The 27,993-nt window shown below is 46.0% G+C and overlaps 3 protein-coding genes and 1 pseudogene across 3 annotated transcripts; 2 read left to right on the forward strand and 2 right to left on the reverse strand.

Annotated features, from left to right (window-relative positions):
* Positions 1-365: 365 nt before the first annotated feature.
* LOC135382769 (uncharacterized) lies at positions 366-1,562 on the reverse strand. The gene has a single exon (XM_064612605.1). The coding sequence runs from the start codon at positions 1,560-1,562 to the stop codon at positions 366-368; it is 1,197 nt and encodes a 398-aa protein (XP_064468675.1).
* Positions 1,563-8,656: 7,094 nt separating this feature from the next.
* On the forward strand, positions 8,657-10,063 carry LOC135382785 (myb/SANT-like DNA-binding domain-containing protein 3). Its single transcript, XM_064612606.1, has 3 exons — positions 8,657-8,984; positions 9,358-9,555; positions 9,669-10,063. The coding sequence occupies exons 1-3, from the start codon at positions 8,657-8,659 to the stop codon at positions 10,061-10,063; spliced, it is 921 nt and encodes a 306-aa protein (XP_064468676.1).
* Positions 10,064-10,194: 131 nt separating this feature from the next.
* LOC135367711 (putative nuclease HARBI1) lies at positions 10,195-20,393 on the reverse strand (annotated as a pseudogene).
* A 3,112-nt stretch (positions 20,394-23,505) lies between these two features.
* On the forward strand, positions 23,506-23,934 carry LOC135382801 (uncharacterized). Its single transcript, XM_064612608.1, has one exon. It carries the CDS (start codon positions 23,506-23,508, stop codon positions 23,932-23,934), a length of 429 nt encoding a protein of 142 aa, XP_064468678.1.
* Positions 23,935-27,993: the final 4,059 nt, after the last annotated feature.

Here is a 27,993-nt window from a genome sequence, read left to right on the forward strand (position 1 = left end):
CACGGCTTCCAGGTCTGTGATAAGAGGAAAGCGGGTTGCAGGTATGGACTGTGGGACAATGACAGCGACACCTCCAGATGCGCGGGTGCGGTCTGTGCGGTCTTTTCTAAACAAATTGTGTCGGCGGAAGGGATTTATACTGTTCTCATGTAGATATGTCTCCTGTAAGCAACAGCCAACTGCCTTTTGTTCCTCTAAGAGGTCATTAATGTCATCAAGGTTGGAAAAGAGACCTCGACAATTCCATTGTACAATATTACCTAGACCCATGAGAAGGAAGACAGAGAGGAGAAGGAGCAATATCTTCATCGTGCCTTGGATGCAGGTACATATCCCTATGGACTGTGTGTACATGAATGCCTTATTCAAGGAGGGGTTATTCTTCGTGGAGGTAATTTCTGCAGGTCTTTTGTTCTGCTGCCCCTACCGCGACCAGATGTTTTCTCTCTCTTTTCTTTGCCCTGAGAGAGAACACCTGGCAGACTGGATGACGATTTCTGGGATAAGCAGTCATGGTCATCCAATTCCATGCTTTGTGACATGGTCTGGGATGGTTCCGGCATGGTTCCGTCCCAGACTGAGACTGTGCCATCAACATCACTGGAAGCTGTGGCTATCTCCTTGGTGTGCGCCTGGCAAGCCAGGGTGCTCCCAGGAGACATAGGAGCAGGCGGAGACACTCTCGTGTCTCCACCTTTCTGTTGGGGAGTTTGAGGTAGACACCCAGAAGTCTGGGTCTCTACAGATTTCCTCGGTGGTGCTACTCCCCTGCGCGCCACCTCGGAGAAAGTGCCTTTTCTAGCAAACTCTGCTTGTGCTTTTGCTGCTTGATATGATATGTTTTGTTCTGCTTTGATTCGAAGTATTTCTTTTTCTTCTTTCCACCGGGGGCAAGATCTTGAGTATACTGGGTGGTCGCCCTTGCAGTTTGCACAACGTACTGTGTTCTCACATGATTCTGGTGTGTGACCGTTGCCTGAACATTTTGGACACGTTTCCTGTCCGCGGCAGACCTGTGATCCGTGCCCGAAACGTTGACACTTGAAGCAACGCCGCGGGTTAGGAACGTAAGGTCGCACGTGGCAGTTCAGGTAACCTGCTTTGATGGTTTCAGGGAGTCTGTGTAGCTGGAATGACAGTACGATGTGCTTGGTTTGCATTTCTTTGCCATCGCGACGCATGATTATCCGCCTCGCTGCCACTACGCCATGCTCCCGCAAACCTTCTTCGATCTCGCTGTCAGAACAGTCAAGTAGCTCACTCTCAGAGATCACACCCTTGACAATGTTCAGGATACGGTGTTTTGTGATTGACACTGGAATGTCACCGAGTTTCTTTATACACACGAGGGCTGAACTTTGAGATCTGCTTTCTACCTCAATTTGAATGTCTCCAGATGAAAGCTTCTTTGCTTTGTACGATTTCCCTATGATCTTTTCGATTTCTTTAGCAATGAGGAATGGTAACACTTTCGATAATGGCTTTGTCTCGTCCTCAGCATGGGCCACAAGGAATTTCGGGAACCGTGGCTCTGGAGACAGGTCTAAGCTGAGCGAGTTCATTGGTGCTTCGGTGCAGCACCTCTTTTGACGCTGATCATGTTTTTTGGAGCGTACAGAATCCATACAAGGAAAAGAGTGGTTCGGTGCACAGGTGTGTCGCCCACCATCGAGCCCAACCAAGGGAGCGTGCCTGGCACGCTAACACTTTCCTCTGCATTATACCCTAGTGCAGTTTCAGAAGGGTGAAAGAACTGCCCAAGGTTGACCCTTGCCGCCAGAGAAGGTGAGTAAGGAAAGAGGGGGAGGAGGAGGAGATGAAAAGAGAAAGTAAGGAAAAGGGAGATGGCGACTAGCTGAATAATCCTGGCCGGGTCTTCCAGGACCACCCGACTATGGGAAGCAGGGGCCAAAGTGGTGTGTTGCTTTCCCGGAGGGGCCCCGAAGGGTCCTAAACAACCTCCGGGTCCACTCAACCGCCAGGATCCCCCTTTCCCCAGACACGGGAAAGCCACGCACAGCTATACGTAGGGGTCTCCCTCCTGCGGCGACCCAACCGTGAGTGCAGGAGGGGGCTACTGCGGCTGCTGCCGGGCGATGGGGGCGCCAAGTTCCCGACGCCGGGGGTCCGAGCACTAAGTATTGAGGCAGTCCTGACTCGTGGCTTCAGGTTGAATTGCATATTGTTATAGGTAACGTATATACAGGGTGCCATTTTTATTCGTTACGAATTTCTTACAAAAACGCTATGATGAAACGCTATGATGAAACCATAGGTGACGTTTTTGCAGTTGAGTCAAGGCGGGCATCCGCACATATGACTGCTGTAGTTAACGCGGCCACCACACATAGATGGCATCAGGCAAAGTCCGCGTTGGGTCAGGTGGTAGTCTGACGCGCGGTGGGAGGGGTCTTTGCTTTGTCGGATCAAAAACCGTGAGCGTGGGACAGCGTGGACAGAGCCTGTGAACGAAACACAGTGAATAAATGATTGGTGTTGTGGACCGGTATTCATGGATGTCTTGCGCCTTCCACGGGTATGGAATGGACGGCCTTTGTACCGCGAGTGGGAATAGGCCCCCACAATAGGCGCTCAGACGTGGGGCCCGAGCTCCTTCGTTCGAGCTTCGCTTTGATAGCCTTGAAGCGTTGGCACCCGGGGCTCGTACCGTACAGGGCGACCTCCTGGCCGAACTCAAATATCGGCTCCCGCTGCCGCCTGAATTGCCGCTGAAACCACGCTGTGCGTGCTCAGCGGGAGCAGCCTAGGCTGAATGCCTACCAGCAGTAGGACTGGACCAGCGCCAGCGCACCTGTCCCATTCCCTGGCAGTTGAGCATGCTCCGGAAACTGTGGGAACTGCAACACAATATTAAGAGCCTAAATACGCTACGGCAGTGACTCTCTGTGGGGAAAGGGAAAAGATGCGGGCTGCGCAGAAGGCTGACCTACTTCATATAGCGTATTGCCATTTCAGCTGCCCTTTACAGATGCCAAAGGTTTAGTTTTATCATGCCAAATAATCTCGGGTCTACTCATGAAGTGGCACTTACAAGGCCCGTTCTTGTGGTGCTGTCCTGCAGTTTTTCTTCTGGGACTGCCCACTCATCCAAGCTTGAGAGTAGCTCCTGCAGACCCTGCTCGAAGATATGACTTGGTTCCCCAAGGTGGATTTCTTCTGGTCCCTTCCCTTCTAATGCAGCCATCCTGTGCGAGGGGTCCCTTAGTGGCCCTCTTGATATGAAGTTGATGGAGTGATTTCCGCTCATACGCTAATGCTAATTTAGTGCAATAATACGACATGGTAATTTCGACTTGCAATATAGCAGCATCTATGCTTTTGATAAATGATGGGAAACATTCGCTTCCAACTATCACACTGCATGCATAATATACTGCTTGATGTTTACATCTCATGATGCTGTCACTCAGCAAGTTTCAAGGAGCCTGTAGGAGCTGTCATGTGACTTACGGGTAAGGCACGCTTCAGCATTTTGAGCTGGTGTTTGCGTGTTGTTGTGGCCTGGTGAAGAGCCTGGAATATAGACTCATGATATGACAATGGACATGTTAGAGGGCTGTTTCTAGGCCACAGCACGATAGAAGACTCTTGCAATATCAGGGGGGCTTACAGTGTCCTTGGGAGGATGCGTCGTGGTTGGACCAAACACTGCTTGGAAGAGGCGACGGTGTCCCAGGCCTGCTGCTCGGTGGAGGTAGAGGTGTGACGGGCCCGCTGCTCGGTGTAGGAGGTGGTGTCAAGATGCCTTTGTATTACAAGAAAATGGAGCTGAATTAAGCATGCATGGATTCTATCACACAATTGCATGCTTATTTAAAACTTGAATTATTGGTTTTACCAATTTGTTTATTCGTACCCAGTTTTAGATGACGCAAGCCCTTCTCACCAATGCCTCTTTAGGTTGAGATGAACACCATTTTTCCACAACACACTAGCTAATACTTAGGAGGACTGCAGGCAAGGAGTCTCGTATAACAGACTGCAAAAAAGAAAAAGAAAACGCTATTGTGAGTCAGCAGATTCATACAATACAACACAGCATGCACGTAACACACATACACACACAAACAAAAGAAGACGATCATTAAAAGCTAGAAGTGTAGCCTACATGGTGATGGTATCCGCAGCCTGTTCCGCGGTGGAAGGATTACATCAGCTGAAGAAAATAACATATTCCATATAGCATCACGTCGACAATAAGTGTGCCTGAGATGGGTACCTGGACCTCTATCCTGGGTACCTGCATACTCCTCTTCACTGGCTTCTGTGTCCAAATGAGACGTGTATTCTGCCTCCCTAGCGTTTCTTTTTTTTTCTTCCTTTTTGTAACTGTCTGGCAGAAAAAAACATGCATTTCAACAAAGGTGTGCAGAGCAGTAATCATAGTTTTAAAACCTCCAATAAACAAACATTTTGCCATGTATCCCAAGTGTGGGCCATCATGTGGAACCCAGAAACAAGGAAAACAAGTATTAAATAAACATACTGAAAGATGCCATGCACACACACGCGCACATCATCCAGTCATCCTAGGGATCGCAGCGGTACTTCATCATCTGCGTGATACGTGAATTCGGTTTGCCTGTCGGCCACAGGCACAACTACCAGCCGATTAACGAATTCCACGGTTTCGTTCTGACCTTTACTGAACTTGACCACGGTGTACGTGCTGCTCAAGTACATGTGACGTTAAAACAAATAACGCATAATGGTAACCGTGCCCAAGATTCGCGAACACGTCTTCTTAAAGTCGGCTTAGCCTAGTAGCACGTGTTGTGTAAGTGAGACAATTTACCTTTGTGCACGTGTATACGTGAGAGGAGGCATGAAACCCGAAAGGAAAGAGGAGGACAGGAGAGAGCGAGCACTTATCACGGGTCACTTCCTTTTGATTGGCGATAACGGGCACCGTGTGACGAGCTTGATAAGGATTCCTCAAACTGCTTCGTCGCTTTGAAATGCCAGGTTTCTTTTTAGAGGAGTATCGCTGGTACGACTGGCATTCCGAATGCCATCATACCTCCAACACTTTCTGGTTTCACTATTATTGAAGGGCGTTTCATTTAAAAGGAGTCAAACATTTTTATAAAAATGGTGCATTGCACTTGAACGAAACTTAGTGCGTAATGTTAGAAAGGGTGCAAAGGTCAGAGGTCTATTTTTTTTCCCTCGTAAATTACACAACTCGTTAATAAAAAATTATTTGGTGATCCTTTTAACTGCAGGGGCTATAGCAAGACTGTCAATGGCGAAGTTGTAGAGGGGTAAGGGGGTCTTCGATTCTCTTACCCGTGATTATGTACCTCCTATCAGTTCTGTGTCATTTCGGTTTCGGGTTTTTCGGTTTCGAAATACCGCCCGACAGCAGCAAAAACATACACGAAAAGAAGTGATCTGCTCGTTCAAACAAGAGGCGTCATCAGCGCATCCGCGGAGTTGGTGTGGGAAAAACCTCCTATGTAGCATCAGGCCTGCACCCATGTGACACGGCGTCACCCAGGAAGGCCTGCTGTGGATGCTGCAATGATGTCGATGAAAGAGCGAACGAGAAGAAAACTTGAAGTAGGTCGCAAAGCCGGCAGGCCTCCGTGGAGTGACGTAAGCGCGCAGGCCTTATGCTATCTAGGAAATGTTGCAAAAATAAAATGAACGGAGCCCTGCGAATGCTTTCCGCAGGTGCGACATCGGCTATGTTGCACTGCTACACCACTCTCGAGTGCCTCCTTCCACAATACCAGTATAATTTAGAGCTATGAAGGAATGAGGCAAGTGTCGCTATAAGACCAAGTTGTTTATGAACGGTATACAACGTGACGATCTCTTTGCACTACACATCGACAACTGGACAGCCCAGCCGCAAAACATGCCGGCACTGTAGTTTATCTAATATTTTCGCCGAGTCGGTTCATAGCTGATATTGTGAAAGCGAACAAGTCACTGGAAGCACGCAACTACTTCACCTTAGGCGAGCTGTTTGATCGGGGCGTTTCTGGAAACAGCGCTGATTTGGTACGGTGCACCGGTTCATGTTAGCGTAGTTCTTTTTTTAGTACACAGGTATCGTGAGGAAATCTTAGAAATGCGATGTCAGGGAATCTTTCCGTTTACCTGATCAAAACGACTCCAATCAAACGATTTCTTCGTTCAGCGTTGGGCAGAAACTTATGAAAAGTTATTTCAACTTATAATCATATGATAAAAAGTTGAAATTCCGATACTTCCTGTCTGCCTCTGTGTTGCTTTCGACATCTAGGCTAATGAATCTCTAAACCTGTCTCAGCGTCAGATTTTTACTCGATTAGTATTACTAATACACTCCTACCAAACTTCTGAGCAAACCCTGCAAGGCCGATTTGTAATATTAGTGCCTTCAAAGCTACTAGACACGGACCGGTAGGCTTGGTGATCTCCCGAGTGAATTCGATCATCTACAGGGTGCCCCTGAAAACGGCAGAATTCGGCACGCACTTCATGTTGGTGGGGTAAAAAAGTGATTTTTACTTGGCAAATTTCCGAGTTTACTTCCCAAAAGTTTACATAATTAAACTTAGGTTACATGACATGCACATCAGGAGGTGGCAAAAACCATGTAACAACAAATGCCATTGACCGCATGACTCTAGGTGGCGTAGTTGTTCTATTAGAATTCAATGACAAGTTTTGGGACACCATGTATACCAGAAGCAGGCTACCCCAAAGCAGTCGTATGCGGCCCGCGTAATTCCTCCAAGGTTCAATGCGGCCCGCAGACACGAATGAGTTCGGTACCCCTGGTGTACACTAAAAAATTAAATAAATAAGTAAAGATCGGATAGCGTTATGGTGATGGAAATATTGGGGGAACGTTATCCTAGGCTATTTTGTCGAAGGCGAAGTACAACGTCACCTCGTGTGTTTGTGTGTTTGCAGAAACCGCCCAGGGTGCACTATGTCACGCGCAAAGCATGCCGCTAAAATAAGCAGGCAACTGCATAGAATGATGCATGTCTGCGAGCATTTGCTTAAAGAAAGGATAAAAAAGCGGGCTTCTGGCAATATGTGAAGTTCTGCACAGGTACGCCGCAACGATCGGCTTGAAGTCAAGAAAACATTGACACAACACGATTATATGCGCTAGGTCCCAGTTGTATTCTACGCATTTAAGTGAGTTGAACATAGGGACATGTGCCGTACTTAGATGACATAACATTTTGTTTGTGAATGACGTTCCCGCACAGCGCAGGCGCAACTGCTCGGCCATGCACAGTTTAAGCGTGCTGTCGCCGAGACAAGTGTGTGCATGAAGAAACGAAAAAGAAAAATTGCCTTGCCTTCGCTTCTCCTGAATAGAGGTATATAACGTCGTTAGACAAAATATACGATTTTACAGCCATTAATGTACCTATCAAATTTCATACTGGTGGCAACCAAGCTTCCCCGTGGTGCTGCGAGGAAAAATTAAGAAAGAATGTGAAACATAAAAGTAAGCATATATCGTATACAACGAAAAAAAAACACGACGGTCACAGATAAGGTTAAGATAAAAAAGAAATCATCGGCGGGCAGATCACAATGCAATAACGGTACACTACAGCCATAAGAACTTTTGTAATTCTTTCTAACGCCGTCAGAAGGAGTTTAAGAAACTGATACTAACCGCCGTATTCTTGAACAAGCCTCGACTCGACGCTCCGCCTCGACTCCAACGAGTGGAGGAAAGTGGCGCTCCTCCACTCGAAGAGCCCATGAGTTTCATGAACCCGTTGTGCAGATTTCTTCGCCAAGGCGCTCCTCGAGAAACCGTCCTCGAATAAAGCTGTAGTCTCGTTCCCAGGCGTCTTTCGGGACCCATCGTAAATGTTATTTCCATGCTTAAAATACGCTTATGGCATGAAAAACAAATATAATTCATAATTTAATTTCGAACAACGTGTTTTATAAGCATCAACATAAGGGATTGCACGTATTTGAACAAGATTGCAGGTGTTTCGAACAGGAAACGGACAGAAGTTTTCGGGTCTGGCCACACACACATACAAAAAAAAAAAGCAATTGCTGCGGCAGGCTGCACGGCAGGTCGCCTTGTATCAAAGAATATGCAAGGTGCATTCACCGCTTGTCGCTGTTGTGATATTGCAATACAATATATATAGCGCGAATGTAGTTTTTGAGTGCTTGTTACTGCTCTGCCACGGGGACCCAGAGCCTTGAGCATATTTGTAAATAAATAAAAATGAGACATTTTACAGCATCTGGAGAGTTCGAAACTGATCGAAGGAAACGGGGAGACGCTGCATGGGGGGACACGGCGAGGTGCTCATATAAACTTTTCTCGCGCTTGCAACCGCAAAGACGGTTCCAGATGCCTGTCACCCGACAAAGGGATTTGCACTGCTGGGGCATCTTCCAATTGTCTGAATTGAAAAGGAGGCGATCTCTAGTTAGACGGCAGAAAAAACATAGAAAAGAACATGTTGAGTCGCTTTTATCAAAACTTTGATCGCCAGCGCAGACTGACTCGAGCTGCAGTCTACGATATGACGGAACATCATACCATGTTCCGAGCCAATAAAAAGGGGCGTGTCGTGGGCACTGCTGGTAGATCCACTTGTGGAAACGTTCTTTGCCTGTATTTATTGTGAGGAGTCGAAACACGATGAACACCGACGCTTTTTGCTGTTCTAATGATGCCAGCTCTAATAACGGCGACGGGTGTGCGACGGCAAGATTTGTTTACACAAATGAGGAGAGGGAGATACTGCGATCCCTCATAAACAAATATCGGGCTGTACTCGAAAACAAGAAAACAAATAATGCCTCGAAAGGAGCTAAAAACAAGGCGTGGGAGAAGCTTGGCACAGATTACAACTCCCAGCCGAATGTTCGGCCACGGACCGTGAAACAGCTCAAGAAGTGCTGGGACAATGAGAAGAGCCGCTGGAAAAAGAAGGACTCTCAGGAGAAGCGCGACATATACGCCACAGGTCAGTAAGCCATTTCTGTCTTTCCAGTCACTCCAGTTTTGTCAGTCCAGAGTTTATCCTACAGCATGGCTCAGTGCAGAACTCAAATATTTCAATGTGATATGTTTTGAGTGCTGTATATAGTAACTCCACGATAGTTAATCAGACGATTTACTAGACCGTCAAATTGCATTTTCTAGCATTACCTGAATAACTCTGGAGAAAGCTGTATGACACGCACGGCCCTGAAAAATTTATCACTGTTTCTCTTCGTTCCTCTCAGAGTACTCTACCGGTAAAGTACCGGTATTGTATGTCCACAGGCTTTATTTTGGTGACTGTCTTGCGCTTTAAGAAGTCCATAACGCATCATATAGTTCGAATCTTGTGGCAGGAGGAGGACCACGCACATGCCGGCCAATGAGTCCATCGCTTCTCCTCGTGGGGGCCGTGGCGTCACACATGGCAACGCGGCTGCCGAACCCTCATGACAGTGACAACCATGACGGTCAACCAGTGTTGTCATTGTCACCAGCAACAATATTTGAGTCAATGGTTGACCCAACCAATGATTGTCTCGACGATGTGCAAGGTACCTACCTTTTTTTTTTTCATTTTTACGTTCGCGTACTGGTTACTCTCCACTTTTGTTTTTACGGTCAGGATCTGTATTGTTAATGACACCCATGTGTTGTTTTTATACAGGTACTCCTGCTAGCCAAGCACAGTCGCCACTTCGTGCTTCCAGCGAGGATGCAGGAGCATCAGGTCATGCGCCTCAAACTGCATCGGAGACACACCGTGATCCAGAAACTCCAGCTGTGAGGAGAGGTGGAGGACGCATAGCCGCGCTGGAGCGAATGTTTGCTCCGGAGAAGGAGGCCCGCGTCGCCGCCTGCCAGAAAACGAATGACCAGCAGGAGCTGGAGCACCAGCTACGGATGCGCCTGCTTCGGGGCCAACTAGCTCACCAGCGGCGGCACAACAAGCGAGAGCTCCAGCATCTCGAGTACAGACACAGTATGGAGAAAGAGCTGCTCCACCTTGATATAAAAATTAAGCAGAACCAGCTAGAATCATTGACCAGGCAGTTGCAATAGAGAGGAGAGATGTTTATTTTTTCTTGTTTCAAGCGTCTTTGCTAGAGTTATTGGCAATGATATTTACAAATACAAGGAAAACTGACAACAGCATGTCAGGATTGCTTATTTATGCCATTTACAAAGCGTGCTTACTGAAAGCACCTTGCAATTATGCGCTTGCGCATCTGTGTGCCGTTGACGGAGTCCACAGGGGTGGCAGTGACAGGTAAAACGTGATGCTGCCGCTGCCTTTGTTGGCGTTGTGGGGGATCTGCTGGTGTCGTCAGATCTGGAGGGCATGGCTCATTAAGCATGCGAGCCAAATCGTGCAGTGCAGCACACGCTGTCACAATGACGGCTGAACGATGCGGCTTGTGCTGCAGCCGCATATCAAGACATGGGAACCGCCGTTTCCAAACGCCGAAGGCTGGCTCCACGCTGTTCCGGGTTCGAATGTGCGCTGCCTGGTACCTGCATAAAACGAAAGGATTTCGTTCAACCCCAAATCTTGTCTTAATTTCAAAAAAACCTCACTTGAAGCACTGCTGCACACACAAAATAGGTGTAATAAACGCTGCATGTTCGATGTCGCGTTGGTCGAATTATTTGTTGAATCTGAGTTGCATACCTGCCTTCTGGGCTATCTTTTGCGCCTGGGTTGGCCAGAGGCGTCATTAAAAATGTTGTGCAGGCAATATGTGCAGGCATATTGTGCAGGCATTAAAAAGGTTGTGCGTCTCCCAGCAGCAAGCCTGGCACTCGGTGGTGCTCGTACAGGACCCGCGCTCTACTGTTGTCGAATATTCTACTGTCGTGCACGGAACCAGGCCAGCTCGCAACGAGGTCATAGAACTGTAGCTGGGGTCCAGTAATGGCCTGAGTACACAGTAAATTTTTTTACACCTTTTTAGTGTAAATGGTTTGTCCCATAGCGCACCTCATATCAGTGTAAATTTTACACCATACACCAGGGTGTAATTTTTTACACCTTTCTAAAAGGGTGTAATCGGCACAAAACACCCTTTCAAAAGGTGTAACGTGCACAAAACACCCCTTCCATAAGGTGTAAGCTGCCAAAAACACCGATTGAAAGGGGTGTTTTGCAGAAGAAACACCCTTACAATGGAGTGTTTCGGACGCAGCATTGCACGGACCTCCGCTGTTGAGCTGGTTGTTGCATAGCTGCACATGCTGGTTACGGAAATCTTGCGAGGCCTCGGCTTGTCACCTTGTATAATCTGTGATTTTTGGCGCACCAGACGAGCAATAGAAAGCCATTATGGCAGGTCACTGGAGGACTGGTGTTCCGCAGATTGGAAAAGGACAGCCCGACCAGCTCAACAGCGTGCCTGAATGTGAGGAATATGCCTGGAACAATGTATGACGACAAAGTTATGTTTATTGGCGAAGTACAAGTGCATGTACACATGTGAAACTAAATTCCTTATAACGTTGCCCAGAGTGGAACAATATGCACAGTATGTGGAAGGAAGGCAAAGCAGAACTGAGTCCTTGATGACATAACTAATTGAAACAGCAGCAATGAGACAAAAAATAAGATGAAAAGGCATATTAAATGTTTAAATCCACATAAGGCACCACTACAGATCCAGTACACCAAATAAGAAGCTACTGCAAATAGCGTTGATGCGAAAGGGTAATGAAAACAGCCAGCAAACAGCTTTTACGAAAGAAAACAGCTTTTCTGGCAAACAGAAAAAAGAAAACGGATAGAAGACTATCTCTTAACAAGAGCACATACTAAAGACTAGAAATGGAAGCACAGAATACCCAAAGTAATTTCCCTAAATGTAATGCGCTGTGCCAGGTATGTTGACAAATGGACGGCTACATTGCCAGAAGAATGGTAATCCCCCAGGCTTATGAGAGTTCAGTGCCAAAGAACAAGAAAGAACACACCCGTGCTTCCGAAGAATTTCCAATTCCTTGACGAAATGGCTGCCTGTTTGGGAGGTGGGCGGGGGAGGGGGGGGATGCAGGGCACACTACAAGTCAGTTAAAGTAGCAAACGTTTTAGATGTTCGAAGCATCCACAAGCTCTTTTCCGTAACTGTTGAAAAAATTGATCCACGGGGCTTCTTACACGAGAGTCACTCACTTTCAGGCACCGCTGTTCAAGGCTTCAAAATGTACGGTGCGGCTTTGCACTGTAGACAATATGAATTAACCAATAGCTGCAAGAATGGCAGCCAAGCCCTCTTCAAGGTCGATAGTTCTGAGAAGGCGCTACTCGCCGACATAGAGGTCCATATGCTCCGCTTCTTCAATGCTGCTCCCAGTGAACATGATGCACGGTGTCACCGGCACAGGTGTATCCTATGAAAGGGGAAACACAGGTTTAGGAATGCGTATGGTGTGAATAGTGTGGCCTTGAACATTGGATAGAATTGTAGTACACAAATATATGACCCCGTCCTTCTTTCACTGCTCAGGGAATTTGCATAGCAATTTCAGAACTGTTATCATCTAGGACAAATGTTGTCTGAGATGTTCATACAGTTCCCATATGCAAAGAGACTGTGCCTTCCAAATGGAATCACTGCCTCAACTGCATACTTGTACGACTGTTGTGTAATTACTACAGGTTTTCTCGCTCATTTTAATCCACTGGTCACTCCCTTTCATCCAAGCGCTACCCAAGTTAATCCATTGGACAACCAAAATAATCCAAACACCAACCAATTTAATGTAAACGCTACGTAGTCCAATACGAGCAACATGTGTAAAGGTATTCTGTGTTATTCCGTCATGGTAACTGTAATGACTGAGACTTTCATGGTTACGCCAATGTATCACAAGTTTATGAATACTGATCCAACAACCCCTGGTTTTTGCATGTTATGCGGTGTTTATGACTGCTTTTTGTCATTATGACTATTTTCATGATATGGTGCCATGAATTGCTTTTAAGGGACTACCGCTGCTTCAAACAGTGTCACACAGTGTTTTGTGACTAACGACGGTCATTATAACATTCCATAAGTACTTTCATGATATGTACCATGAAACAATGTTATGGGACTACCACGGCTTCAAACGCTGCCATATATTGTTTTACGATTACAGTTGTCCATTATGACATTCTATGACGATTTTCATAATCCGGGTGATGACTCTATGCAGCTATTCTGCTCCTTCACACAGTGTCACACACTTTTTTATGACTGCCGATGGTCACTAAGATGGTAGTAGATGGTCATAAAACACTGCATGACATGATCTGAAGAAGCTGAGTTGCATTGAGTCAGGCCATTGTGATATTATGAAAATATCATGGAATGTCATAATGACTGTTGGTAGTCATAAACGCTATATGACACTGTGTGAAGCAGCAATAGCCCCATAACGACGTTTCATGACACAGGACCATGAGAATGGCCATTGAATATCATAACAGCCGTCTGAAGTCATAAAACACAACACGGCATGGAAAACGGTGTTCGGACAAAGCATAGTCATGACCAAATTCATGAATAAACTCATGGAGTGTCATAACAACCATTGATAGTCAGAAAAGAGCTATGACACTGAAGCAACAGTAGTCCCATAAAACTGATTCGTGGCGGCACATACGAAAATAGTCATGGAATGTCATAATGACCGTCAGTAGTCACAGAACACATATATGACACTGTTTGGAGCTGCAGTAGTCCCATAAAATTGATTCATGGTATGTCATTCAAATAGTTATGGAACGTGATAATTACCATCCATAGTCATAAAACACTGTATCGCACTGTTTGAAAGAGTGGTAGTCCCATAACACTGATTCGGTACACATATCATGAAAATAGTCATGGAATGTGATAATGACCATCGGTACTCATAAAACACTATCGCACTGTTCGACGCAGCGCTAGTCCCATAAAATCGATTCATGACACATGGCATGGAAATGGTCATGGAATGTCAATATGACCGTCGACAGTCATAAAACACTGTATGACACTGTTTGAAGCAACAGTAATCCGATATAATAAATTATTGGAACAAATCCTGAAAATAGTCATGAAAACTCATAACGACAAAAAGCACTCATAAGACACTGCAAAAGCCAGGGGTTGACAGATCAGGTGTTAAACTCAGGATACATTAACAGAACGGATATCAGGTATCAGGTACATTGGCATAATCACAAAACTCTTAGTCATGTCTATTTCCATGAAGGAATATATTTACACACGTTGCTTGGATTAAATCGGGTAGCGTTTGGATTAAATCGGGTAGCGTTTGGATTAAATTGGTTGGTGTTTTTTATTAATGTGGTGGACCAGTGGGTTAAATTTTGTAACGCTTGGATTAAAATGTGCGGGAAAACCTGTAGAGCAGCAAAGATATCAAAAAAATTTCCACATATATCATTATCGAGATTGGATAAAAATATTGATTAATTATCAAGATTCGATAAAAATATTGATGAACACAATCTTACATCGATATTGGAAATTGTTAGTATATCGATATGTAAGTGGACATTCAATGAAAAATATCGGTACCAGATCTACAGCTTTTGAGATAGTTGTGCGACGTCATCAGCCTTCAAATAAATTGCACTTGTACGTTGCGCTTAGTTGGGCATAACCATGCCTTATCGACCTTCTACCTCTAAGACATCTGTCTCTGAACCGACAAAACGTCAATATTTATATACATAGCTTATCTATTTCAATATCGATAAAAATAGTGATAGATATTCTCTTACACGACCCAGTAATTCAATTACCATGAGATTCACTGGTACCACTGCGTACTCTCTAAATTTACCAAATTGCAGGACTATGATCATGATTATAAGTGGAATATACTTACATAATGCACAAACATGTTCTTTATTGCTTCGGAACCCTTCACGCACGAACCCAGTATTCGCAGGGCGTGGACAGCAAGGAGGTCTGTAAAAGCCCCAACAGGGAACACAACTTACTGTTTTCAGTAACTTTACATGTAAATATACTCCCAATTTGAATTTTTACGGTTTTCAGCGAGAAAACACCAAGTGCACACGGCACAGCAGATATGTACCCAATACACACTGATTTTCCAACAGAAAACAATAGTTTTTGCTTGATAGGCAACACTTCAGTGCTCGACGTCTTCCCCTTGAATCCTACTGTTCACCATGAACTACCAGCATGAATTACCAGAAGGGAGCCTGACATTCCTTTTCTGCACAATGTCGAACAATGCCGTGGCGAGAGAAAAGGAATATGACATTGGCGACGACAACGACGCGCAATTTCAAGTTTCCAAACAAGCTATTTCAACACATGGTAGCGGGCTCCGAGGGACGCATGAGAGTCTGAGCAACACTACTATTATATGATCACAATATAGCTTAAATTGCAGAGATAGGATAACAGTCGACTCATACGTACTGAATCCTTCGAGAGTTCCTGGCGGTGAGGTTGCAAGACGGGTACTGTCGCCGTATGCATTATCTCATCGCCCTCCGCGAATTCAACACCCACTGAAGTCGCTATCCCGAACCTAGAGGTGACAGCAATGTTGTTACTAAGTCATCACAACGCTCTGCATGTGTAGTTCTGTGTTCTACTTCAAGCGTATGGCACAAGAAGCAACATACCTGAATCCTGTCAGTGGCGTTCACGTATGACGCCAAAATTCTCGAAGCCGAGATAGCACTCCTCAAAGCAGTTGGAGTGTCCTCTTCAAGCAGGCACTTTTGTCTAATGTCCGCATGAAGCACCACAACTAGGCACGCTAAGTATGTCATCTTTGCTGAAAAACAAGCTCTATCTCACTGTAACGGACGCGGCCTCACCATACCAGGCGAACCAAAACGAACTAGTGATGTGTCGTTCGTGGACGAACCCTTCAAATTGAACTAGTCATTCGGGTGAACTAAACGAACTAGTTCAACAACAAGCAAAACATTAGTTCCGCAGTTCAGTTCATTGGGCCTCTCAGACACACACAACATATACGCTTTGATATGCTAGTCACCGAAGCTAGTCTCACGTCTGCGCCATCTATGAACGTTTTGTAAAACTAACAAAGCGCATGCGCACAAGAAGAGGGGCGGGCGGGAGAACACCACTGTGGCCACTGTGGCCTTGAGTGGCTGTGACGCTGCGCTCTAGTGGACTGTATAGCGCGGACTAGAGCACTGCACGGGCCGACTTTTCCGGGCCCGACCCGGCCCGAGCGCATCGAAAAATGGCCCGGCCCGACCCGGGCCCGGACCTTCATATTTTTATGCGGCCCGGCCCGGCCCGGTGACCCAGTGACTAGAGCCCGGCCCGGCCCGGCTTCTAAGCAAATAGAGCCCGGCCCGGCCCGGCCCGGTGACCCGGCGAGTAGATCCCGGCCTAGTATTTCCAGCCGCGAGGTACGCGTTTCTGGCGATTATCAAACAAATATATAAGTAAATTTATAAGGAGAGAAGACAAACATACAAGTGATGGCGGTTTAACACCGTAACCGCACGAGACCAAATTAAATCCAGAACGCACGGGGCGTTATCGTTACACTGTCAAGATTTTGCGGAGATAGAGCATGCTGTCGACAAACTGCTTCTCCCAGTCCCTATCCCTCTCACCAAGCTTTGCCAAAGTGATTGTGAAATATGTGAGGAGCAATGTAAAGTGGCTTGGAGAATGTTCTAGAGGGTCGAATCATATGCATAATGCAGTACCCTTTGCTTGTCTTTGCAAAATATGTATAGGAATGACGCAAGCGCATGAAGATATGAACTAATGCATCTCCAATGTGTGGAATTAGCTGCGTGGCCCGGCCGGGCCTGACTCTCGGGAACATATTTGTCGGCCCGGGCCCGGCCCGGCCCGCGGTGGTGGCGTATTTTAACGGCCCGGGCCCGGCCCGGCCCGCGGTGCTGGCGTATTTTGTCGGCCCGGGCTCGGCCCGGCCCGGAGCACATAGCCAATAACAAGCCCGGCCCGGCCCGCGGGCCGGGTCGGGAGCCCGGGCCCGTGCAGTGCTCTAGCGCGGACCCCATAACAAGCGACACGCGACGCGCTGCAGAATTTGTCGCTGTCGCGTCTGGTCATGGCGCGACTTCCTGGTCCATTTGAGCAGCGACATTTCGTCACCGAGAAATGATGTTTTTGAAGAAGCAATGCTTATTTTATTCGAGCTAAGTTGTAAATTGCCATAAATATACCAAAAATAGTATTTCATTCGTCAAAACGAGGAGAAATTGTAATGAAGTTGCTATGTAATATTCGCCGTAACGCAGTGGCGCTGCGGTTGAAGTACCCAACGCCCCGCCCACTTCTTCGTCTGCTAGTTTTGTTGGTTGCCCTCTCCACCCTCTCCCTTGCCCACGCCTTCAGTTCTTGTTTCACGCCGCCAAATCTAGCTGGTTTTGTCAAACAACAGGCAACGAACTCAGCGACATGCTACAAATATCTACTGGGAGTAGATGCAGAAATATTGAGCCGCGACAAAGCTTTTTTGACGCTCGTGTGGCGGCAGTGACGTCGATTTTGTCGCTTCTCGCGTGTATCTGCCGCGTGTCGCTTGTTATGGGATTCGGGCTTATGAAGGTGTGAAGGTATTGAACTGGATGAACTAAAGAACTAAACGATGCCGCGGGTCGTTTTGAAGTACTCGCGGGCCTGCCGTTGCATGTCAGAGCTTTTGCTCGTCCACTGCGCATGCGCTTGGGGAACAGCGCGGGCGGCGCGGGGAAGGAGAGCCTCAAGTGGACTGTATGAAGGTGTGAAGGAACTGGACTGGATGAACTAAAGAACTAAACGATGCCGCGGGTCGTTTTGAAGTACTCGCAGGGCCTGCCGTTGCTTGTCAGAGCTTTTGCTCGTCCACTGCGCATGCGCTTGGGGAACAGCGCGGGCGGCGCGGGGAAGGAGAGCCTCAAGTGGACTGTATGAAGGTGTGAAGGAACTGGACTGGATGAACTAAAGAACTAAACGATGCCGCGGGTCGTTTTGAAGTACTCGCAGGGCCTGCCGTTGCTTGTCAGAGCTTTTGCTCGTCCACAGCGCATGCGCTTGAGGAACAGCGCGGGCGGCGCGGGGAAGGAGAGCCTCAAGTGGACTGTATGAAGGTGTGAAGGAACTGGACTGGATGAACTAAAGAACTAAACGATGCCGAGGGTCGTTTTGAAGTACTCGCAGGGCCTGCCGTTGCCTGTCAGGGCTGTTGCTCGTCCACAGCGCATTCGCTTCAGGAAAAGCGTGGGTGGCGGTGTGCAGGGAGAGCCAGCGGAGCGGCTTTGAACGCCGTATGGAGTGAAGTATTTTGGGCAAGTGAACTATATGAACGACGAACGCTGAAGAAGAGTCATCTTTTAGATGTTTTGCGCTGATGCGCTGAACTCCCCCTGGCAGTTGTGAACTGCTAGTGGCGCCGTTATGTTCTGACTTCGGGCTGACTGCTTGTGGCTGGCACGCTCTGGATCGGTCACGCTATTTTCGCAGCAATACACTGCAAACTTCCCAATTTTTTCTTCACAACGCTAGACGTTGTACTTTTCTTCAAGCTCTCTCACACATTTGAATGAAATGAGTTGAAACTGCAGTTGCTCTATCACACTTTTGTGTTCTCAAGCTCTCAGCAAGCAGCCGTAAGTGATCAGAAAAACACGATTGTAACATTGAATGACAACGGCACCTTGCATATTGTTCTGTGCATTACTTTTCTCGTTAAAAATATACGTAGAAAATTCAAGCAAAATAAAAAAGCGACCTAAAAGATTGCGTTTGTTATGTTGATGTGCTCGAACCTTTGGAAAACTGAATTGCAAGATCATTTTGTTGTATCTCGCTCTTGGTCGAGCCACTTTAAAGTTTGGGACTATATATTGCTGGATTGTGTTTAATTGCGAACAGGTGAACGAATGAACTATTCTTTTAGACAGTTCAGTGAAGTGAACTGAACTAAATGAACTAGTTCACAAAAGTGAACTGACTTGCCCATCACTAAAACGAACGCCGCGCCGACAGCCTTGACTTGGCTTGGCTTGCCGCCCACCGACTCCAACGTGCGTCGGTCCCCTGGCGGGGTTTTCCGCCAGGGGACCGACGCCTGTTTACCTCTTGGAAAAAAGAAAAATAACGAAACGAAGCTAATTGCACACATCTGACTTTGGCCTGCCATAAACACTATATCTCGTCAGTGTGTGCTTCCTTCGTGCCTTCTAAAACACTAGTGATGGTAGTATAGCCTTTCTCTCAAAACCATCATTGACGTCTTTTAACACCATTTTAACACCCTTAACTCGCGCAAAAAGAGTAAAAATCGTGTAACAAGGGTGTTTTGGTGTTTACACCCTTTTTCACACTCTAGTAACACCATTTGATTTGCCTGTAGGTGTAAAAATCCGTGTAATTTTCAGAACACCTTTTCTTACGCTGTTTTTTACGCCTTTTATTACACCTAAGGGAGTAAAAAGGGGTGCTTATGTAGAAAAACACGGATTTGGTGCAAAACTGGGTGTAAAAAATTTACTGTGTACGGAACAACCAGTTTTCGATTAGAAAGCTGCCACGATATGAAAATTTGCATTGTAATCATAGAAGGTGTCTCGGAATTTTTAAATTAACATCATAACAATTATAAATAATTCTGTATTACTGAGCTCAGCCGCCCTAGTTGCAAACAAGATTCAAATAAGATGTATGGGCGCAGTTTTTGCACATGTAATGGAATATAATGTATAGCTTTAAACTATATATGGCATCAACTCCGCCCAGCTTCTTTTTTTTAGCTTTTCTTTTTTAATAACAAACAGAAACAGACTTACCTGTACGTTGATCGAAAAATACCCCTTCCGGTTACGAAAAACCTCCCCATCGGGACCTCCGGGTCCCTTTATCCTCACGTGGGTGCAGTCAATGCATCCAGTGACCCCTGGGAATTTGCCAATTTGGTAGAAATCCCTCATTGTTGCGTCGAACTCCTCTGCGGCCTCGGGAAACTTCACAAGCTTCTTAAAAAGTGTCCTTGCGAGGAGCTGCGATATCTTTTCCACAACGCGGCACACTGTCGGCTGTGACACATTCACAAGATCCCCTACGATGACTTCGAACGTCCCAGCGCCATAAAAACGCATTGCGATGAGCAGCTGTAGCATGGGAGGTAGGGGCAGCCCTCGGTTGCATACGCTATATTCCAGCGGCAATGTTTCAAAAAGGCTTTGTACGGTTGCCTTCGTGAAACGGTAGCGCACGAGGAATTCATTGTCGTCAAAATGTTCAAAGGAATTTTGATGGTCCCTTAAAGAACGTCGTCGCACACCGGTAGCGTAGTCGGCATCCAGGTGAAAGAGCTCATCTTGGCTCAAAACGCAGTCCATGAAAGCAGCGAACGACCTATCTTCCGCCATGACACCAGCCAAACTCGAGTTGAGGAGCGCTCTCGAGGTAGCGCCGATGCTACCTCGAGATTTTCGAGGAATGCTCGGGGAAGTTCCTCCACTCGAGGAGTGTTTCGAGTCAAGGTCTATTTATGAAGCGCAAAACCGGCCTCGAGGAGCAGCTCGAGTCGAGTTTCGAGTCGAGGCTTGTTCAAGAATACGGCCGTAAGAAGAAGAGAAGAGAGCGTTCGATTTCCCGAAACGCGAACCTCAGGGGAACGCAGTATCTGCAGCCTTGTCTCTTCTGTTGTTCAAGCAGAAGTCACCAGAAATGTTCTTCAGCCTCGTTGGCCGTGAAAGCGCACCTTTATTTTGTAGATGTTTTTATCAAACCCGTCTTGCGGTGCTGGTTATCAGAGGAGAATGCGCGCTGAACTCTGATAATTCCCTCCCTTCCGAGTTTCATTCCTCCTCCCATTTACACGTGCTCAAATTTACAGTAGGCTTTCCTACATGCGGCAGTGTCGTTAGGCTAAGCCATCTGCAAGTGTGACGACTCACATTTTAGTCGCACTTTGATGCCCTCGGAAACAAAATTGGCTCGCTAGAAAACCAATACATTCAGTTTAGGTTCCAAACATAGTCCCCCTAATTGTGAAACTGCTGTGGAAAATTACCTAAAGCGGGTATATTTTGATGTACAAGACTGTGAAGTCACGATTGAGCGCGAATTCTACTTCTGTCCCATTGAGTACAATGTGTAAGATTTCAAACGCCGCATGAACAAAAGCCTTTACAGATATACGGATAATTCCTTTTCGGCATATTTCCTTGTATATAGATCTCATAGGGTCCAGTGGCGAACCAGTAAAAAGTGTCGGCGTTCTCCGTCAAAATGAAATTATACGTTTCTTATGCATTGCGTCTATGGGTGTAATGCAGGCGAAGCACGCTTTAAGTTTTTGTCCGCGAATCTTGGGCATGTTTCACGAAAGCTCACCTCATTTTGTGTGTTTGTTGCGGCTTTGATGATATAGGTGCCATCTCAAGGAATTTGCACAGTAACTAGAGTAACTTACAATGGCGCCACCTTACTAGGTACCAGATCGACAAAAAATACTGCACATAGGCTACATAGCACAAAAGAAACGGTACATACAGGGTGTCCCAGAAAACGTGTCATTGAATTATAAAAAAAAAAAACTACACCACCTAGAGTCATGCGGTCAGTGGCATTTGTTCTTACTGGGTGTTTGCCACCTCCTCATGTGAAGGTCGCTGTAACGTAAGTTTAATTATGTAAATTTTTGCCAGCTTAAGTCGGAAATTTGCCGAGTAAAGGTCACTTTTTTACCCCACCAATGTGAAGAGCGTGTCTAACTTAGTCAAATTAATGATAATTGACAGGGATATTCGGGAGCTATCGCATCGGAATAAATAGCCGAACATCATGCTCTACGGAGGTTGCACACAATAGCGCACGATGAATTTTTCTGCGCAATCTTTGTCAGTCCGACGAAAGGAGGTTGGAAACCCAGCCCTCCTCGACACCACAGAAAGAGATAAAGCAGGCACGGCTTATCACGTCCGACTTTCGCTGGGATAATGCTTTCCCTCTCCCAATTTTAGGAACTGTTACTTTTTCTACTATCACTCTGGGGGCTGGCTTCGGAACCTCCTTTCGTCGCACTGAGAGCGATTGCGCTCAAAAAGTCATCGCGCGCTATGGTCCGGTGCTCCGAAAACCATGATATTCGGGTATTTTTTCCGATGGGATAGCTCGTGAATATCACTGTGAATTATCATGAATTTGAGTGAATTCGGCACGCTCTTCATATTGGTGGGGTAAAAAAAGTGGCCTTTACTTGGCAAATTTCCGAGTTCAGTTCGCAAATATTTACATAATTAAACTTGGAGTACATGCCATTGACATTAGGAGGTGGCAAAAACCTAATAAGAACAAATGCTGTTGACCGCATGATTCTAGGTGGCGTAGTTTTTTTATTATAATTCAATGACACGTTTTCTGGGACACCCTGTATATCACGCAAGGCGGAATAAAAAACACAGGATCAAGAGAGGCAGAATGAAAATGCCGATAACAAGAACACGTGCAATACAGGAAGACGGGGAGCCCGGAACAGGAAGCGGAAATGCTGCTAGGGATTGTGATGTTATGCTTTTTAAGATTTTGTCGCGAAGGAGATAAAATCTAGCAGGAAATACAAAATTTGAACGAAAACAACAATAAATAACGTCTTGTATCCAGCATCTCTACGAAATGCATGAACGCATCATCATCATCCCGTGCTGCTTCCGCGGTCGTTACGACATTTGTTTTGCCGCTCATTTTCATCTGGTTGTGCCTCTTTTCAATAGTTGTGTTTTGCAATATAATCGGTGTTATATTGCTAGCCATTAGCGTTTTTAGTTATTACATGTTCCGTGTGAAACGCATGCATCATGTCGAGGTGTGTCGATACCGTGCATTGCGAAGGGCGTGAGAAGACACTGTGAGTGAAATAGTGAACAGTAACTCGCTTCATACGCGCGAACGTGATCCGCATCCGCAATCAGAAGATGAACATTTGGATTCAGGGAATGAAATAATCGTTCACCATCCAGTTACGAATGAGACGGACACTGAGCTCTCGTGGGATAAGTTAAATGACGGTGTGGCAGCGGAGCATTGCGAAAGCCATGAAGAAAATTATGAGGACAAAGTAGTTTCGAGACTAGAAAGGATTTCCCTCAAGCGTAACCTGACGCAGGCCTGCGTAAAGAATATACCGGCGCTCTTGATGTCCTGCGGTCACGACATTCCAGCAGACGCCAGAACCATACTGGGGACGCAAAAAAGAGCTCATTTGCAACATGATGGCACATTTGCCCACTTCGGATTTGGGGCTGGTATTTTGGAGTGCATTCGAGTGGGGATTCTCCCCAGTGAGATCTGATTGCAAGCAAATATTGGTGGCCTCCAAGTGTATAAAGGTTCTTCAACGTGCTTTTGGCCCATTTTATGCAGGGTGGCAAATCATAGCAATCAAGAGCATTTTTAGTGAGCCTGTATCGTGGTAAAGGAAAGCCACCGAATCTTGACACATTTCTGACACCGTTTCTGGGGGAAGTGCAGCGTCTCATGACCGAGCTTATCCAGTTCAAGGGGGCACACACGGGTGTAAAACTGGATGCGGTGACATGCGACGCCGTGGCACGCAGTTTTCTCAAACGCATTAGGAGCCACAATGGCTACTATGGGTGCGAACGTTGCGAGGAAAAGAGCACACATCAGGAGAACAGGATGCTTTTCCTAGAGTTACGTGCCCCTCTCCACACCAATGAAAGGTTCAGGGAGAAACGCTGCAAGCACCAAAATACTGGAGAGTCACCATTTCTCTGTTTGGACGTTGACATTGTGGCATTATTTACGTTGGATTATATGGACCTCATCTGTTTAGGAGTGATGAGGAGGCTCCTTGTCATTTGGATTGGTGGCAAGTATGGCAGAGGAAAATTTAGTGGCGAGCAGCAACATACTCTCAGCGGAAGGCTGCAGTCCTACCGGTAAGATTTCCCTAGCGAGTTCCAAAGGAAACCGAGAGGTGTTGGGGAGCTAGAGCGCTGGAAGGCTACCGAATTTAATAGTTTTCTGCTCTATGCTGGGCCAGTCGCACTAAAGAAAGTTTCGCCAGACCAGCTGTACGATCACTTCCTCGTTCTTCATGTGGCATCATGGATGCTTGCTACACCAGCACTGTACGGGAAGCACAGCAACTACGCTCAGAAGCTTCTCCCATACTTTGTGCAGCAAATGTAAGCCCTCTACGGAACACCGCAACTTAATTACAACGTGCACTCGCTTGTGCACCTTGCAGGGGACTGTATGCGCCATGGCCCGCTGGACTCTTTCAGTGCGTTTCCTTTTGTGAGTTTCGTTGGGAAACTGAAGAGAATGTTGCGCACCACGAGCAGCACTCTGTCAGAAATAAGTCGCGGAATGTCAGAACTGAAGCACTCTACTGCATCTCATCCTGAAAAATGATGCAGTCCACCAGGTTAAAGGTCAGCTATGCCGATATCCCAAATAGTCGAAACGGTTGTGATATTCTTAAAGGCCCCATCCAACTCTCCCCAAAATGCACCTTCATTCTCCCAGTTCGGTAGAGTACCATATAAAAAAAAAAGCAGATACTGTATAAGTGGTTAATTCGCGGGCTCAATATTTCGCGAATTTTCGAGGAACCAGGATCAGGCAATTATTCGCGGAACCTGAATTCGCGGTACCGCAGTGAGTCGCCCCCGCTAGTGTCACTAGACCCCGCACGAGGCGTCTTTGGGACTTTCCACCTTGAACAAGCAAAAGGACAACAACCCTGGACAACAACCCATTTCATCCCTTTTAAGCCCTTCTGACTCAGTGTGCTACAATGAGGGGTCATCACTCGGGTGGCATCTAGGTCATTGCCGAATTTTCGTGTCTCCCGTCAGTCTTGTGTCCGTATCGATACAGTGAACATCGTGACAGGTTCGTATTTTTCGACTCATTGCCGCCATGTTCTTGCTCCGGTACTTCAAGCCAACGTCGCCGCGTCCTCCTTCAACCAGCGACCACGTGCATAGACTGCCCGACAGTGCCGTCTTCCATACGGTAGGTGACAATTTTTTTCTTCCCGTCAACGAACATGTCTCGCGAAGTCGCTGATCGGCACAACCAGAAGCGGCAACTACAACAAGTGCAGTATAAGGGCGTAATAAACCGCGTACATAAGATGTATCAGCGTCCTGGGCCTTATTTCTCTCTCGTATTTTCTGTCATTGCTTCGAATATTTCGCGAATCTTTAAATTCGCGAAAAAAAAGGGCGTTCGCGAATACCGCAAAAAATAAGTCATCGCGAAAATTACTACTTATACAGGTAATTCATTCCGAAACACACATGGGCGCAGCCATGTTTATGACGTAGATGTACCCGAACGAGCATGGTGGCGTGTACGCGCCCCGCGTCAGTGGCTTCCAGCTAAGGCTTTTCGTGGCTTCACGTATCTGTGCATGAAGATCGCGGACAGCCGGGTTCCACTGGTTCCGCGCTGAGTAAACAGTACAGCAGCTGCGAACTCCTTCGGGAACGAAGCTCTCTGCGATCTTGTGAATTCGTCGTTTGTGTTTTGTGAGCTCCAACAATTTGTATGAAGTCGCGTCTGCGTTAGCCCCTTTACAGCGCTTGCCCAGTGATGAAATAGACAGATGTTTCTACAGCGGTTTTAGCAAGAAAATGCCGACAACGTTTTATTTTTGCAGATGCTATGTATTTGGGAAACCGCATACCGCTATATGGGACAAGTTTTACATACGATTTATCAATGTGTAACACCGTCCACAATTTTATGGAACGACGAGCGAGGTGAAGCAAAATACCAATCACATTTTGAACTTTTTTGTGGGATTCTGTCCATTTTCTTGAAGCTTTCTTTGAATCACACATTCCCATGTGATGCTCCATCGTGTAGCATGCTACAAAGGACTACATTTCATGTCTAACATTTGGATTTTGTTTTTCATGAGCACCGTAGCACAAAAACATGGACTCCAGAAGCCATGTGGTTGCGCACCATGGAGACACAAAAGAAATACCAGAGCACATATTGCCACTTAAAGATGTTGTTTCGGGGGTCTGAAGAGTTAGGGCATAGCATCAGTGGGTGCACCTTATCCCTGTGTAGTGTGCTATTTCAACTCACAACTCAGCCCGTGGGGTGTAAAAGTGTTAGAGGCAATTTATGTGACTGTCGTCATGGGTGACATCACTGGTCAGTCTCTGAATTAATTCCGTGCTCAGGAATTGTTGAAAAAATCACTTCGTATTTAATATTTATCATGTAGGACATGATAAGCAATTTGTAAAATGCAACCATGTCTGCAGCATTCACGACTGCCCCTTACCTTTACAGGTGGAGACACGTTATCAAGTTATTCGCAATGGCCAGTCTTACAGGGCTCGTGCAAGTAGAGTCCTCATGGAACTTATGCTTTAGCATAACCATCGCACATGAAGTACAATTATATATGCTTGGACGTTAATATTTATTTATTTCAAGATACTGCTGGCTCTTCTGGAGCCATTGCAGGAGTGGGTAAATTCAATAACATAGGAAGTACACTCACACATGACAACAACTAAAAAAAGAAAAAGGCAATGATCAAATAAGCAACTGGTATCAAAGCCGTCTGGGATCCTACGATGAGAATTTGAAATGGGAATCCAGCTTTTCTGTAAAAGGTGCATATGACTGGGACCTACAAGTTTGATAGTGTAGATTGCTCCATCCTTCAGTTGTTAATGCAGATGTAGTGCATCATCTAATCTTCTGAACCATATGTGAGGCTGCATACGAAATAATTTTTTTATGCACATGCTGTAGCTTCCTAGTCATGCATGTGCACACGAATAACAGTGAATATATGTGAAGTGGCAAAAAAAAAAAAGCTAGACTCTACCGTCATTGTGCCCTACAACCCCTTACCTTGCAACTGATGTCTTGTCAAAAGAAAATATTTCACTAGAAAAGACGACACTTGTGTATTGTTTACAAGAAAATAAATCTCTGTATTTACATTTTCCATCAATCAGCAATGTTGGGACCTGGTGCAAATATAAATCTCAACAAGGAATGTCCTTACAAACTATTTCTATATATCCAAATGAAGATAAGACAGTTCTCTTCTTCTACCTTAGCACAGTACAGCTTCAAAATTAACGAACTGTAGAGGATCAGCAATCTTAATATATATCAAGAGGGGAATCACATAAAGCTCCAATAATAGACTGGACAATCAAAGCTCCAGAAGCCAAAACAAGTTCTAGAAAAATCTGAATAATTGGTTGCCGTTGTGACCTGTACTACTATGCGCAGTTCATGAATGGAACGTGTTACCTCATTACATTGCCTCCACGTGAGCACTGGAATAGGTAGCGTTCCAGGTCGCTCTTTTCGTGTTTTTCTATTGTCTTTCCTCTCTCTCTCTCTCTCTTTTGCAGTAGCAAACATGGCCATAGTGAAACACAAGCAGACAAGGACCGGATGACACAGTTACGACACAACTGCTAGCTCTCAACTGATATGTTAATTAGCACACTCTGGAATATACACACACATGCTGTCAAACAAATGACAATTTAACCAACAGAATCAGAGACAAGAAAAAGGGTTATCTTCGCCCTCTTCTCATTCTATTTCACAGGCAGCCGTAGTATCATTCTGAGTGTGCCCGTGCGTCCCCTTTGAGATAACATATATCGGACAGAAGCAAATCCAACAGCGGACTGCTTACCATGCATCTGTTTTGGATTTCTCTAACTACTTGTTATTTAAACGCAGACGTGATCTCTGCGTTCTGGAAATTTAGGGGGCATCCAGAATTCCTACAGTGTGTTGCCGAGTTTCTCGAGGGCATCAAGAGTCTGTCCTTGGCTGCCTGTGTTTTACTATGACTCTCAGATAGAAACTACCTCATTTCAATGCAATAGGAAACACATATTTATAAATGGCATCTGTTGACTGCACTGTACGCACCCCCATATAAAGGGTCGCAGTGGATCTTGCATCTTGTGTGATAATGTCAGTAACACA

This window comes from Ornithodoros turicata, chromosome 1, assembly GCF_037126465.1.
Source record: "Ornithodoros turicata isolate Travis chromosome 1, ASM3712646v1, whole genome shotgun sequence".
Lineage (NCBI taxonomy): Eukaryota > Metazoa > Arthropoda > Arachnida > Ixodida > Argasidae > Ornithodoros > Ornithodoros turicata.

Coding starts and splice junctions, on each gene's coding strand:
- LOC135382769 (XM_064612605.1), bottom strand. CDS start 1,562: ATGAACTCGCTCAGCTTAGACCTGTCTCCAGAGCCACGGTTCCCGAAA.
- LOC135382785 (XM_064612606.1), top strand. CDS start 8,657: ATGAACACCGACGCTTTTTGCTGTTCTAATGATGCCAGCTCTAATAAC. Junction 8,985..9,357: donor GCGCGACATATACGCCACAG/GTCAGTAAGCCA, acceptor ATCTTGTGGCAG/GAGGAGGACCACGCACATGC. Junction 9,556..9,668: donor TTGTCTCGACGATGTGCAAG/GTACCTACCTTT, acceptor GTTTTTATACAG/GTACTCCTGCTAGCCAAGCA.
- LOC135382801 (XM_064612608.1), top strand. CDS start 23,506: ATGACCGAGCTTATCCAGTTCAAGGGGGCACACACGGGTGTAAAACTG.